Source organism: Desmodus rotundus, chromosome 5, assembly GCF_022682495.2.
Source record: "Desmodus rotundus isolate HL8 chromosome 5, HLdesRot8A.1, whole genome shotgun sequence".
In the NCBI taxonomy this organism is placed as follows: Eukaryota; Metazoa; Chordata; class Mammalia; order Chiroptera; family Phyllostomidae; genus Desmodus; species Desmodus rotundus.
In genome coordinates, this window is record NC_071391.1 from 21,385,303 (window position 1) to 21,397,946 (window position 12,644).

The following is a 12,644-nucleotide window of genomic DNA, read 5'->3' on the forward strand; positions in this document are numbered from 1 at the left end:
GTGCCTATTTATTAATAGTGGATTATATCATAAAGTTTTAACTGTGCGTCATAACTAGGAGAGGCTTATCCACACGTCCGCCACCAAAAGGAAAACTCACCGATCCATCACCGACAGCAGGTAATAACTTCAGAGCGAAGGTATTAGTACATGGGAATTGCTCATATGGTGGGTAAAACCTTAGTAAGTAGGCAGCATGCTATTAGCTGAATCAAATAAAATAGCTAATATTTAACTTCTCTGACCTACTAAAATACCAATTTCACATAGATCAACTTAATGTATCACAAGATCAGTAACAAGACAAAGAAAGAAATTCTACCGTAACAACCAAGTCACAAAAACAAATGGAAATTACACCGGCAAGTGAAAGCATTCTTTATCCAGACTAAATCTAAGTTTACCTGCACTAGAATGATAACCTCACAAAAGCCGTTCCCCTGTCACCGATCAGTCTAGTCACAGCCTGCACAGAAAATGACCCCCATAACACGAAAGTATGTGTTGTTTTCGACAAAATGAAAGCAAACCAGATAGCAAATGGCTTGATTACCTGATAAGGAAAGATCAACATGAACGTTGGAGTCTCCAACAGTGGTAACTTCAGTGACTGCAGGGGCCCCCGTGTTAGCAGGGGTCACTGGGAGGAGGGTTGTGTACTCCTTCGTGTCTGGGGAATGAGGAGGATAACCTTCCACTGAGGTAGTTGAGTCTTCAGGAAGATTTCCAACTCTTCTTCCACCTTTGCCATCATTCCTAGCTGTGTGACGTGGAATCAATGGTAAACCCACAACTGTACAATAGGACCACCATTCATTGTGTGCGTGTCTGAAGAATGTGCAATCGCTGCAAAAGTTTTCCATTTGTTATGTATGAACACAGAGCAAAAGAGAGTGTGACTTGTTACGCTCTTGCACAGAATCTGTATTTTGCAATTGACACCACCTGGACTCACTCAGTGGTAGAGATTCTGGTGATTCTAATACCCAAACATTTGTTGTAATATCTGCCTGGGCTATTGAGGTAAGTTTTATGCCACGACAGCTATGACATTGATAATCTTGAGCTCTCAGTCAATTAGACCCACCTTTGATGAAGTGGAGGAAACATATCATTGAATTAAAAGGTAAAATTTTGATGTCTGTGATTGGAATAGCCAATACAAGTCTTCAAAGAGCTGAGGTTTTATCTTTTTGCTTTACCAGAGGGCTCTGCCTCTTACTCACCAGCACCATCAATTTATGATCCAGAGTATAAATGGCAAAATAATATTACTTAATGAGAGGAAAACAGAGAGCAATATAAGTCAGTTATAAATCATAAATAAGCAATCTAACTCTAGAATTTAAGAAACCTGACCTTTAAGATCAAGAAATATAGTTGCATTTAATGTACAATGGCTTCTAAAAAGTCTACAAAGCAGAGAACTCAGAGACCCATCACCAGCACACCGAATCAGAAGTAACAGCATTAACGACAGTCAACGAATGCACCTCCACCAACGGCACCGCGCAAAGACACCCACAGCTGAAACCACGCAGGCTTTACAATCCTTACTGCTAGATGTTGGAGCAGAAGTCACGGCCTGCTCTTTATCTTCTTCCAAGCCTCCATGTGATGTAGAGAAGCTCTGAGTGTGACTCTGCTCTGTTTGAAAGAGGGATGGATCCAGCATTAATTGGGAGCCCTGAAACACATCCTGTTACCTGCTGGCAGGCGGGATCTAGCTCTGTGGAGTCAGACAGATAGAGGCGCAAGAACACCAAGGTTTGTGCAGGCCGTTCTCCTCTGACTGATGAAAACGTGCAACAGAGTTCTGTTTTGTCCCTAGCTGGCTCCTAGGACCTTTTTTTTTTTTTTCAGTATCATCAAAGATAGGGCGCCAACGTAAAGCCTGAGGCAAAACTTGGTCTACCCTGGGTCATCCTGACCCAACTGTACAATAACATTGCTACCAGTCACTGAGGAAAACCCGAGGACATAGAGACAGAGAAACAGAAATGTCTGACTCCCAGGGCTTCTATCAACCATCAAGAGCCCCTACGTGTGTGTCACAAAGTGAGACTGTCGGGAAAATAATCAGCATGATGGCGCGGTACGCTTGTAATCACCAGAGAGGAAGAAGTTCATCCAGAATAACTTGCTCGAGTAACTCCGGTCCAATTTATAAAAGGAAATACTTAAGCCCCTCCTAAAGAACATCAAATTAAAATTACTGTTTTACTCCATTATTAGGTTTTTGATCTCATCTGTGGACGGGGATTCTCATCACCACGTTGAGATGCCAGGGAACGCTTGCCTGGGCAAACACAGGGCCCTCACTGTAGTATATGCAATTAGAGGCTGAGCCATTGCCCATCTCTGAATTTGCTTTGACTGTTTTGAGTTCATTTCCGTTGTGTTCTTCTAAGAAAATTACTGATCTCTGAGTTACAGGTGCAAGCACTCCATAAAGCACACTTATAGCGATGTCCACCACCAAGTAAACGTGACGGCCAAGAGAGAGATGCTTACCAAGTCCCAACCCAACATTAGACCAAAACAGGGACATAAAGTGGAAATACAAGACCCTCCATTGGCAGAGACCATTTTGGCGTATTTGCATCTCCTTTAATGATTAACCCTGTGCTGTTTACATTTTGGACCATCAACACATGCGTGCTGATTTTGTCCTTTGCCTAAAAGGGCTCACATAAAGAGCCCTGTCCATTAAGTGCAGCAAGCAGTGAAATGAGGACTCTTAATTCTGGATTTCTTTCACAGTCTGTCAAGAGATTATGAATGATTTTAGTCTGACGTCTAGGATAGCCCTGTACACACAATGGAAATTAGGGCTACTAGGAAGAGGTATCAGCAAACGCTCTCCTTTTGTACCCAGGCCCTGCTACCTCTGTCAACTGTCAACAACATGCCCCCCTCTTCTGTGGGCTGATGTGATTTCCCTATTTTCTATCATTACCCATCCCCAAATTGTCTTTGCACAACTAGTAAAACAATCCTACCCCTCTTCTGCCTTGATTGAAGAAGAGATGGGAATCAAAAGGGGGTGGTCAGTTGAAACATAGAGAAATCACTGTTCTAACCATGGGCTTGGATGATACTGCCATTACTACTTAGGGAAGGAAAATCAAGGTGAATGGAGTCCCACATCCCCATTTTCTTAAAAAAAAAAACAAAAAAAACAAAGTCATTGAATCTGGAAAGCACCAAGAATGAAGGAAAAGTCACAGTTAAAGAACTGAAAACATAGAACACCAAGAAAACATAAAAACGAAGATAGCTTTAATGCTCCGGGCTGAGCTGAGCCAGAAAGCACTAAACGCACCATTCCGCCACCAAGCTGTGAATCAGGGCCAGTGTGAGCAAGAACTAGAGCAGAAACATAGGTCTTATAAAGGGCTGAGCGTCATTATCCTTACGGGTTGTCACTGAATGAGATTCTGTCCTGTCTTCCACCAAACCTGTGTTTGGATCTGCAGGAGGCTGAAGTGTTGTACTATGGCTGGAGTCCATATCTGAAGGAATTAAATCAGTGTTACTGTTTGATTTCCTAAGCCACTACTTCAGGGTGGTTTATGATCTAGAGCTAAATTATTCTTATATTCAAACCTGGATAAAAGGAAAGAAAGCACATACTTAGTCATCTCTCCAGAACTGGAATAGATTATGGTTTCTTCAAAAGAACATCACAGAAAGTAACTGGCTTTCGCTTAAGGGTTTGAGTTGTATGAAAGCTACAATTTGTTTATTTTTGCTGAGTCTGGAAGGACTCTAAACAAGCACATGATGGGCCTCCCAAACCTTGCAGAGACACATATGAACCATGTGTGACTTGTCCCATTCTGAACATATTGCCTTTCTTATAGACATATGGAATCTGCCACATGGAGGAAGGAAAAAGTGCACTGGTTTAGGGACCATTTTGTCACATCGCCCTTACTTGGCAAAAATACTGTTTTTATAGCCTTCTTCCCTCATTTGGCCCTCTTCCGCTTCACAAAGTGAACGTGCAAATAAAACATACACTCATCACCCAATACTACCTAGGTGGGAGCCAGGGGAAGCATTCAGCAATGAGAAATAAGAAGCAGTGAGCGGTAGTGGATCAGTCATCCCGTTAACACAAATGTGCACTGTCTTTGGAAATTAACATGCAATGGTGAGTGGCAAGAAATTTCACTGAAATATTTACAGATGCTTTTTAAGTAATTATCACAAATCAATTCTGTTGAAATAGCAAGTCCTGAATGAAGTAAAGGCCAAACGACCCATAAACACCATCATTATTGTTGGCTCTCCGATTCAAAGTCCACCCACACTGCTGCCTCTAGAGAGACTTAACCAGTTCCAGATGACTCCAGAGGGAAAAGCTGGAATATTGGGCACCCACATCTACACTGTAGTCTTCCCATACAAAAAGAAAATCAAGATCTTCGTCAGAAACAAACAAACAAACATGGCCGACTCCATTAACCCAGATTAAAAAACAAGAACAGGCGCGCTAGCCCAAATCAAACCCCAAATTGGATATTCTCCTAGAAAAAGTTGTGCCTGCTGGTGGTCTCTAGACTCCCTTGTTTATGGTCCCTCTTATGAAGAGAATCCTTCATGAGATATCACACCACTCCATGGTTTGGGACAACTTGATTTTCCTTGACATGCTCATCCATTTAACAGAATCTCTTTCTGTTCATCAGCAGGACGACAATACTAATTCTGAAGTTATTTTACTGGCGTGGTTTTCTACAAGGCCTATCATCAGGGCCTCCAGCAGCCGTGTGCATAACGCATGCGGGTCTGCGTGTGACTGCAGCTGCTCGCCATGCTGGCTACCACCTAGCCTTTCAAACTCGTCTTCCTTTCTGATGAATGGATCTGTTCACGCTAACAAATTCATTTGTTGGCTTTCCTTCCTTCATGCCTCCCTGACATGAGTCTTCTTCCTACAAAAACTTTCTCTGACTTCCTTTCTCTGACACTCTCTGGAGGGTTCTCTGGATTTCTTTGGTATAGTTGGCCACATTCATTTGGCATCTATAACTCGCTGTCTCGTATTGTTAGATTTATTTTGATGCTAAATGTTTTCTTTTCCTAGTTATATTTTAAGTTCCTTAAGAACATAGGTCATGAATTATACATTGTTGTGTCTCTGCATGCTTTGCACATTAGCAGATATTTAATACCAATATAGTTTCTAATCACTAATATTTAGTGATATCTTATCATTACTATTTGGGAATGACATAGTTATGGGGTTCTAAAGACACTAAACCATAAAACCTTTTGGATTCATTTTGGAGATAACTGTTCAAATTCACTACCAAGAGATGTGGTCATTGTGCTCTTAGGGCTCATTTTAATAACGTTCATGTTATGCATCCTTTGCAGTTTGGATCCTGATAATTCAATGTCACGAGTAATAACTCACATCCCCACATTGGTTCTTTGGTTTATCTCCTTTTTTGGAATGTTACATTTCTGCGACCAAGACATCTTGTTAACAAAATAAAACTTGAGTAACTATTCATGGGTATGGTAAGAAACATGGATTCTTTAACTTAATAAAGACTGAGAAAAGAGGGGCATCCCCTGCTACCAACTCTTGCAGATTCTCTAAGGAAAGTTGTCATCTGACCTGATAAAGGAAGGATTCTTTTTAAATATAAAAATTGGTCAAATAAAATCATAATCTTCCATTTTTATAGAATTATAACTAGTATCTTTTTTACTCTGTCTCTTCTTTAATTCTATTTTTGAATAGCTTATTGGTAAATAAGAATGTAGTTAGAGAAAACAGAGACTGTATTCTGTGTGAAAGTTGTCCACTTATGAACCTCACAAACATTTATGGAGGGCCAAGAGTGGTCTAAATCTTAGGTCACTTGGCACTGTATCTATCCCTAAATGCGGCAAGAATAAATAATAAAGTCTTCTGAGCTTTTTAGTTATTTGTTCAGAATAAGCACTCAGCAATTTTTTGCTCTCTAAGATTTCTCTACCAAAGGCAAGTTTTATCTTTGGGTCTACAATGGAAATAGTCACTGAATCCATCACTTAACTTTTTAAAAACCCTGAACTTAGGAGTAAGTGAAACATAACTCTTGATACTCCTCCTTCTTCAGAGGAAATGACTTCCACTCCCATCATTTTAGGACTAATTCTTCTTTAACTTTCCTGCCAAATTCTTCACTGTCAGCTCTGGACCTCACATTCAGATAAATGAGCATATCACTTCTACAAAGAAAAGGAATTTTTGAGGAAACTTCAATTTCCTTCTTAAGAAAGTAGATTGGTCTAAAACCCAGGACATATTTCTAAGAAAATAGCCATTTAGTAGCTTTCAAAAAAATATAATATAAAAAAGCCTCAGAGGCTATTACCCATGCTTCCTGTTTGATGACCTCGTCCCATTGGATGTGAGATTGGGTCCCAGATAGAAGTCCAGGAACCGTCCTCTTGACTCAGCGTTGTCTTTTCTTGATTTGGGTGGCTGTCGTGGGCTGAGGCTGTTGCGACCATGCAGTTCAAGCAATTGTTAAAGTGTTAGTTGATAAGCAGGCAGGGATACACTGATTTTTTAAAATACCTTTTTATCTACACAAGACATTGAAAACATTTTCCTGGTATTGAAAGCCAGGAAGTTGCATAAACACAGAATGTTTTAGTAGGTATGAGTTCATCCATTCTCATTTTCTTAGCAATCAGAATGAAAACTGGAGGACACAAAGGCATCACTGACTTCTCCAGCAGATAGAAGATGAGTTACAGACGTCAAGTAAGGATGAAGGAGTAGTTCCTGACCATACTGCCACCATCCCTAAAAGAAGGAAGTATAAGAGTCCAAGCACATGACATCATTCTGAGATAACCACATCCCAGAGAAATGCAGAGTAGGATGGTAGTAATTGGGAGAAAGAATCAGGTAACAGCTTCTCATGAGATAAACATGAAAGTAAATGCCACTCATCTCAAAGGCATGAATGGAATCCATTAGAAGTATTGCCTTCTAACAGCGAGATTTATGGCATAAATGACATGTAAGAATGCAGCACATGCTTTTGCTCCATTCTGTGCCAACAATGAGGTATAGGTAGAAAAGATTACAATAATAGTCCTTAGCAACAATCAACCACACCACATAGCCAGTCACCGACCCCATCGCTCTGCCAAGAATGCATTCAGAAGTTGCCACGCACTGGAAGTACATTGTGCATTCTATTCCATATTGCAAATGGAAACATGAGGATATTTCTCACTGATGCTAAATGAGAATATCATTCTTAAAAGGAATGTACATTCTTTTATAAGCCAGGGTGCATTTCAACGTTTCTGTCTCAGAGACAAAAGAATCATGCATAGGAGCTTGCAGAGTCAAGTTATCTGGCTTAGATAGAAGTGAGTTTAGACTTGGTGACAAGACTTGAATCCAATTTCCACAATCCCACGATCCAAGAACAAAGGTGTGTTTTTTGTAAATCAAGAAAAAACCTTTTAGGTTCAAGAAGAAATCTCCAAACAGACATTACTAAGGGCTAAATGACACCAGACAGGTATTTTTCTCAAAATGTCTGGCTCCACTTCTTGCAATATTGGGGTTCTGGCCAAATGCTTTCCAACAAGCCCAGTATGTTATAGAGCCATCTGTAAAGTGGACCCACATCATACAGTAGATTCTTTTATAACACAAAAGGGAATATTTTATAAGATCAGAGTCTCGGCTACAATCTCCCCAGGGGACGCCCCAAACTGGATCTGAAAGTCACATGCACAGGGGCACATTGTGTCTCCTTTATGTGCTAATATCCATTCCTGTTCAGGTGATATGTTGTGAGCATATAAGGGTTGGCTCTGTGTTGACCACACCATAATTTACTAAGGAACCTTAACATCTTGTGAGAATTCCTTCAACAACTTATTTGTTCAGTGTCCTCAATGCTCAACATTTAGCCCACGGGGAAGGTGCCACCCGAGTCTGCTTGTGAAGCCGTCCATTACCATCTGTCCCTGCGGTTGAGTAAGAGTCCTCTCTGGGTGTTTGGAGATACTCTCCGTGCCGTCCGTTTGTAAACCACTGCTCTTTCTGGGTGGCTGTGTCTTCCATTGTACTACTAGGGGTTGCCAGAGCTGTGAGAAGAATTTCGAGTGTCAGCCATTGCTGTTCGATTTCCTCACCCACACATATCTTTCTATTTTAAGGGCATATACATGTGGGAGAAAAGGTAGAAAAGGAAAACAAGGAGAGAGAGATGATGAATTTTCTGAAATGGATATTAGAAATCATATGGCCCAATCCTTTAATTTTTCAGGTGGGAAAACTAGGGCTCAAAGAAGATTTCATTTGCTCAAAGTCATAGAGGCAGCTCTTTACCACGGTCTGTGAATTCCCAGTGTTATTCTTATTTTACTAAAGTTTATGACTTCATAGATCCTGTCTGAGAGAATTGCTCAAAGAATTATCCTCTTTGTTCAGGAGATTTTGTAACAAGGAATATATTACATAACAATAGATGACAAGCTAGCCCTGTACGAGGCCTGAAATGGTGGTCACATGACCCATAGTCGCAGGCCCTGGAAGTGCCCCAGAAATGGATTTGCCCAGCATGAAGGATGTTGGGAATGACTGGGATGCTCTTCCACCAGCACACGATTAGCGTATGCTCATGTGGCATCTAATATTGCCAAATGCATCTTTAACAACATTAACTCAGTGAAAGAAAACTATTTCTGCCAGTGTTTGGCATTATATAAATAATAGCAATGTGTGACAGGCTGAAAATTTCAACCACTCAGTGTTGTAGTTGTCCAGTTTTTAAAAGGACAAAATGAATGGAATAAAATTGTATCAGGATGCCCATGGGAAAACGAAAAAGTCACTGACATTCTCATCTAGGGCAACTAGTAGTAGCAAATGTTTAGGTCTCAAGATAAAGAGGGCTCCTACACTTGCCGAGTCGAAGCAGACTTTGCAACATGTAAAACTGGCTGTATTTTACTATTTTAGAAAATACGTGTGATTTCATAGTAGCAGAAACATTTTAAAAATAAAACTGATTGTCCTCACTTTACGCTAGCATTGGCCAAAACATTCCTGGGGTTAACTTGTTATCAGATGGGAGTTAAAAAAAAAAAACACTCAAATCTTAAGTTTTATTTTCCACTGACTAAATCACTGTCTTCTGAGAAGTCATGAAGTTAGAAAAAACATTGAGTGCAATTACAAAAAAGGAAACATGAACTCAAACATAAACTGCCTATCAAAGTTTAAAATAAGGAAAGGAAAAGAAATGCACGCGTACATACGAGTACACACACACACTATTCTACATGCCTCCCACCATTCTCTTCACAAGCAATATGAAGCTTTAAATACCCAGCAACCCCTCCTGTTTTCACCACATGGGTTAGCCGAGTAGGATTTCCGTTGTAAAATATGACTCTCTTCTAGAAAGTGTGACATTCTTTTTAAATAAGCCTTTTTACATTTATTGAATTACATGAAAATTCTTAAACCAAGAATAAATTAAATGTTTGAATTTTTGCAAATTCTTTCTAATAAAATTATGACATCTTTACTTAATATTTAAGTTTGGTACTAAAATCAACAATAGAGTCATTTCTGTATAGCACTCAATGGTTTTACTGATTTTCTCCAGGGCTTTCTTCAGTCCTGTGACATAGTCACAAAACTCTTTGACATGTCTGTTGTGCTGTAATATTCCTTTGGTAAAGCCCAGAGCTTACCAACCAGAATCTCTTCCCATTTTGCAAGTGCTGATAAGAGAATTCCTAAGGCTGGTGCTGCTCCCCCTCTGGTAGGTTCTGCTATGTCTGGTTTTTCAATACCTTTCAGTAATGATGCCCCTCACCCCACCACCACCTTTTGGCAATAGGCTCATTAATTCTAAGCCTCTTAAGTAGCTTTCGGTTTTTTAAGCACAAACTGGTACAAAGAGGGCTAGTACAGAATCCCATTCTTAATTATTTCTCTCTTTTATCAGAAGACCCTGTTCTTAACTCAGTCCATAATCCTCATTCCCGCAGCAAAATCTATCAGGGTAAGGAGTGAGGGGTAGGCATGTTGGATGAATTCAGTACAATATCTAGGACTTCTTAACTAAAGTCTTAGCTAATGTATGAAATGTTTTTTGTTTTCTGAAGACATCCCTCAAACCAGGAATTGCCAAACCCCTTTGGCTTCTCCCTTTGGATTCTAAGTGGATGTTTCTTACATTTTTGCTTTAGAGATATCCACAGCTATGCAAATGATGGCTGAGGCATAGTTTTAAAAATGCCACAGGCTGTTATCCTAAATTAAAGCTTCTTTTATTCCAAACCTGATAGGCATTTCTCCAAGAAATAGATGAAAGAAGAGTATATACTTCTTACATTTTTTCCTATCCTCACCATCTAGTAGTGAGACATAGAAATGTTTGAGAAAACCTGAGATGTTTGTACATAAGTAGAAATAAGTACATGAGTAGGGTAACTTCCCCAAGTTACTCTAGGCTTAAAAACAAATAAACATTAGCCATAGAATTCAAACGTAGACCATCTGAGCTATTGAATTTCCTCCAAAGAGTATAAGAGACGCCTTTCTGCATGCAGTGAGGAAAAGAGTGTGAAGGAGAAACTGGACTCATCAAAGGTCTTCATAGAAAATAAAGATTCCATGGAGAAAATTTTTAAAAAGAAAAGAAAAGAAGGATTCCAAAGAACAATGCACCAGTCAAGCTTTCTTTCCAGATGCCACTCCCTAAGCACCAATAGAGCAAACCCTTCATAATACATTTTCATAAACACACAAAAATCACCCAACTGGAGCCTCTAGGCATCGTTAACACAAAAACCATATCTCAGGTCTTTTTTTTAAATTTCACTTTTTAAATATTTTGGCCTTTCGGGCAACCTGACAAGTTAGTATTTTTCTTCCAATTTCTAAAACTTGTGTGCAGATTCAGCAGATTTTCATGCTCTGGGGATAAAAAAACTCTGTGGAAAAAGAAGATGTGGGCATGTCTAGAAACAGTCCTCCCTATTCTCTGGGATGGCTTCACTAGCTCATCTAATCGGAACTGCTGACCACCATCCTTCTTACTTGTGCTTGTAGAATGCTGGGTCTCCTCCTCGTCATGTTGCTCACGGTGAACGAGCGGAGGCTGTGGCTCCTGGGTCCGGTTTTCGCCATAATCACTGGTGCCACTTCTGTCCACATCTGTTGTGATGATGGTTATATGCACTGTGACTTTTTATCAACCAACCTATGATGGTTCTGTTCTTCCATTAAAGTACATGATATTTAACAGTTCAATGCCAGAGCCTTTCCTATCAACACTTTTGAGTGACTTTACTAATCTCTCCCAAGAAAAAAACAATGGGCAAGGAATTTCTTAATAATGGATGCCTGTTATTCCACCATAACCACTTTCTCAAGAGCAGCACCATAAACCATCTTAATGCATTCATTTTTATAACAGAGCAACATAACATTTCTTGTACCCAGATGGTATGACTGATAAATGACCCCTAAGTTGAACTGAGTATCATCATGAAAGTTCTCTAAGAATTTGTGATGAGATATTAACTAAATTTCCCATGTGTCCCGACCATCGACCTTTGCAGCATCATAGTTTGAGAAAGAAAATCTTTAATTAAGAATGCATATCCCATTACCAGTCATCCTTGGGGTTGTGTGAAGTAATACTTCCGGAGTGAAAAAGCCTGGGCTCCACTGGTTCCAGTCCTGGGTCTGTGTTGGGATGTTAGAAACCCGTGGTGTGGTTGCAACTGTGATAATGATGATTGAAGTTATTAGGAAAATGGTATTTCTTCAGCCTTCACCACCTGTTTTGCACTTTTCCCCTTCTTTGGTCTATATAGTGAGTCATCTATACCAGGTTGTATAGATGGTTGAGTGGAAATGGAAGGAAAGCAGAGAGTGCCTTCAGCTCAATTCCGCCATATGGTTAAGCATCCCAGTGTCCTTTGCAATCTGTCACAGACCATGTTGGCGTTAGAAAATGAGATCTTCCGGAGGAAGGAGCCAAAGAAGTTGCAGCAGGAGGGAGAACACCTTTGAAAACACCAGCCCTCCACCAAGGAGAACCAAAGACGGCAGAGCTTCGCCCATCCATGCAGTCGGTATTGGCCCTTTGCACGTGAAAGCCCCGGATATTCGTACCACTGGCAAGTGCGCTACAAGTTGATCCTCAGGGTGGAGAGGTACGTAAAGTTACCTCGTGATGGTCACTTTATTTCATTAGTAGTTTTGGTGGGGAAAGAAATACTCTGGACATCCAGAGCTTTCCTATTGGTGACTCTAAGAAAGAATATCAACCTATAACAGCCACGTGATTTACCTATACATTTCTGCAAACACCTATAGTAGTCCCATCAAATACAAAGCATTCCATAAGCAAGCCATTCATAGCTGGCGAGAGAAAAACAAGACACATACATTCAGTAGAAAAACACCATAGGGAACCAACCACCATCACAGCAGATACCCAAGAGAAAAAGAGGCATATGTCACCCGAAATGATAGGGCCAGGATAGGAGATGCACCCAGCAGAAGGATCATGACAAAATCAGAATCAATGTCTTTTGTGCAAAGGTTATTTGCAAATCCATCCTACTTCTTTCAAACT

At 40.2% G+C, this 12,644-nt stretch overlaps 1 protein-coding gene across 15 annotated transcripts in view; it reads right to left on the reverse strand.

Moving 5' to 3' along the window:
* The window catches only part of CD44 (CD44 molecule (IN blood group)), an 84,689-nt gene that overhangs the window by 15,252 nt on the left and 56,793 nt on the right, over positions 1 to 12,644 (reverse strand). For 3 of the 15 annotated variants that reach the window (XM_053924203.1, XM_053924202.1, XM_024558807.3), the window contains exons 7-13: positions 11,671 to 11,784; positions 11,096 to 11,212; positions 7,996 to 8,124; positions 6,381 to 6,506; positions 3,420 to 3,515; positions 1,558 to 1,647; positions 554 to 760 (exon numbers count right to left, since the gene is read on the reverse strand). The exons of 1 other annotated variant lie outside the window; for it this stretch is intronic. In XM_053924203.1, coding sequence (XP_053780178.1) covers positions 554 to 760; positions 1,558 to 1,647; positions 3,420 to 3,515; positions 6,381 to 6,506; positions 7,996 to 8,124; positions 11,096 to 11,212; positions 11,671 to 11,784 — 879 coding nt within the window. The remainder of the gene's footprint in view (positions 1 to 553; positions 761 to 1,557; positions 1,648 to 3,419; positions 3,516 to 6,380; positions 6,507 to 7,995; positions 8,125 to 11,095; positions 11,213 to 11,670; positions 11,785 to 12,644) is intronic. 11 more of the 15 variants (XM_053924205.2, XM_053924206.2, XM_045194014.2 and 8 more) reach the window with 10 other exon arrangements.